The sequence below is a fragment of the Microtus ochrogaster genome, chromosome 18 (genome assembly GCF_000317375.1).
Source record: "Microtus ochrogaster isolate Prairie Vole_2 chromosome 18, MicOch1.0, whole genome shotgun sequence".
Lineage (NCBI taxonomy): Eukaryota > Metazoa > Chordata > Mammalia > Rodentia > Cricetidae > Microtus > Microtus ochrogaster.
Window position 1 is genome coordinate 37,287,397 of NC_022020.1, and position 2,227 is coordinate 37,289,623.

Consider the following 2,227-nt stretch of genomic DNA (forward strand, 5'->3'; position numbering starts at 1 on the left):
TCACAGAGATCCGCCTGCCACTGCCTCCCAAGTGCTGGGATTAAAGGCGTGCGCCACCACCGCCCGGCTTAAAAATTATTTTTTAAAGACATAAAGTGCATGGTCACATTTTAGTTATGTATCTACTTGATTATGGAAATTTTACTAGCAACAGTAACATTTATTGTTTATAACCATTCCAGGCTTGGCAGTGTCATAACAAAACAGCCAATGATTTTGTCTTCGTTAGTTCCTCCTCTCTGATAGCTACAGCTGGTCTTTCAACTGACAATAGGTAAGAGATGGAGCTGAAACAGAAATGTTGTGTGTGGATAACTATATTGTTTTGTTGTTGTGTATTTATTTGTCTCAGTAATTATGACCTAAGAATTTTCATCATAAAGATTTCTTATTTAAATCATTCTTAGTGGCATAAATCTAGGAAAATTCTAGTACCACTTACAGAAAAATCATTCTTTCTTATTTTTAATATTCTCATATTGATACTTTAGGAGAAAGGATTTGGTTGTTTGTAAAATGAACATTTCTTTGTATTTTCTATATATTCAGAAAACTTGAAGCTGAAAAAGGTACAATTATTTATTGGCCGTATTATTTAGTTAACTTGGTTAGTCTTCATCATGGCCTTACTAGGTAGGTATTATCATCTTCACAACAAAAAAATAAGAAACTAGGCCAATCTCTGTGAGTTTGCAGCCAGCCTGGTCTACAGAGCAAGTTCCAGGACAGGCTCCAAAGCTATACAGAGAAACCCTATCTCAAAAAACCAAAAAGGAAAAGGAAAATAGGAATCTTAGAACAACTTTATAGTTTGTAAGAACATCTCTGTCTTCTCCCTCCATATACTCACGCAGCCCATCCAGACACACTGAGTTTGCTGAGCTTCTGAAACTCAGATGTGAGCTTCACTTTGCACTGAAAACTAGCTTCAGGGTTGTAGACTCTGGCTGTGTTCAGCAGATTCCACCTAATAACTAGCATCGTCTATGACTTGTCTATGTTAGATACAGATAGATTAAAAATTAGTAAATACACAAGCATTTTCTATAGTCAGCCTTGAGTTACTATTATTTATAGGTATGTGCTAATCAAAATTTAACTCAGTTTTGTAAGTTAACAGCTTTTAAATTGAGTGTGACAACTCAATATATATATATACTAGTTCATATATATATAATAGGTATATATGTATATATATACCTTTTGAACAAAGTTCAAATGTTTAATATTTGACTTATTTTTTATTCTATTAATTTTTGTGTCGGTTAAAAAGAAATCCCTTTTTTTCTCCTCTCAGAAACATATGTCTGTGGGATACTCTAGTAGCACCTGCCAATAGTTTAGTCCATGGTAAGTTTTGAAGACAACTTATCACATCTTGGACTGGGGATATAGTTCATTTGGAGAGTGCTTGCCTACCATACGCGCACTCCTAGGTGTGACCCTCAACACCTAGACTAATATGGTGAATACATCAAGGTGTCAGGTCAGTACACTAAAACCAGTTGGTCCTCTGCACTAAATGAATATCTATACTTTGAAATTTAAAAGATCTTCTCATAATAACACCTAAAATAACTACTGAGGCATTTGTCAAACAAAATACACACAGGACATATATGTAGAAGGGGACAAATATAATTTAAAAACTCAAAGATCTTAATTAATATAGAAAATGACTTACATTTAGAGCTTTGAAAACTTAATTTTGTTCAAAATACCAGTTCTTCCCAACTTTATAGATGTAACACAATTCTAATGAAATATAGTCAAACTTTTATTCATATCAGTAAACAGATTCTAAAGTGTATAAGAAAATAGCAAATAACCAACAAAATACTGAAGAAAAACATTCAGTGGACTCACCCTACATAATCAGAAATTAATGTAAAGCTTCAATAATCAAACATCGTGACAGTGGCTTTTAAAAAGTTACCGAGAGCATTGGAGAGACTAGAGAGCCTCATAGGTGACTTTATATATCATATACTTTATCAGATAGATGTACAAAAGAATTCAATGGAGAAAAATAAGGTTTTTTTAAATAAAGTACTAAAACAATTGAATAGTGACATAGAACAACAACCAAAAATATCTTTGACACAGATTTCACTTTTCACAAAATTTAACTCAGTGTGGGTCTCTGTCTCTATCTCCATCCATCGCCAGATGAAGGTTCTATGGTGATATGCAAAATATTCATCAGTATGGCTATAGGATAGGATCA

General features: G+C 33.3%; 1 protein-coding gene across 5 annotated transcripts in view; it reads left to right on the forward strand.

Moving 5' to 3' along the window:
* Dmxl1 (Dmx like 1) overlaps window positions 1-2,227 on the forward strand; it is a 145,570-nt gene that overhangs the window by 137,760 nt on the left and 5,583 nt on the right. For all 5 annotated transcript variants that reach the window (XM_026783594.1, XM_026783595.1, XM_005356086.2 and 2 more), the window contains 2 exons: window positions 183-274; window positions 1,298-1,350. In XM_026783594.1, coding sequence (XP_026639395.1) covers window positions 183-274; window positions 1,298-1,350 — 145 coding nt within the window. The remainder of the gene's footprint in view (window positions 1-182; window positions 275-1,297; window positions 1,351-2,227) is intronic.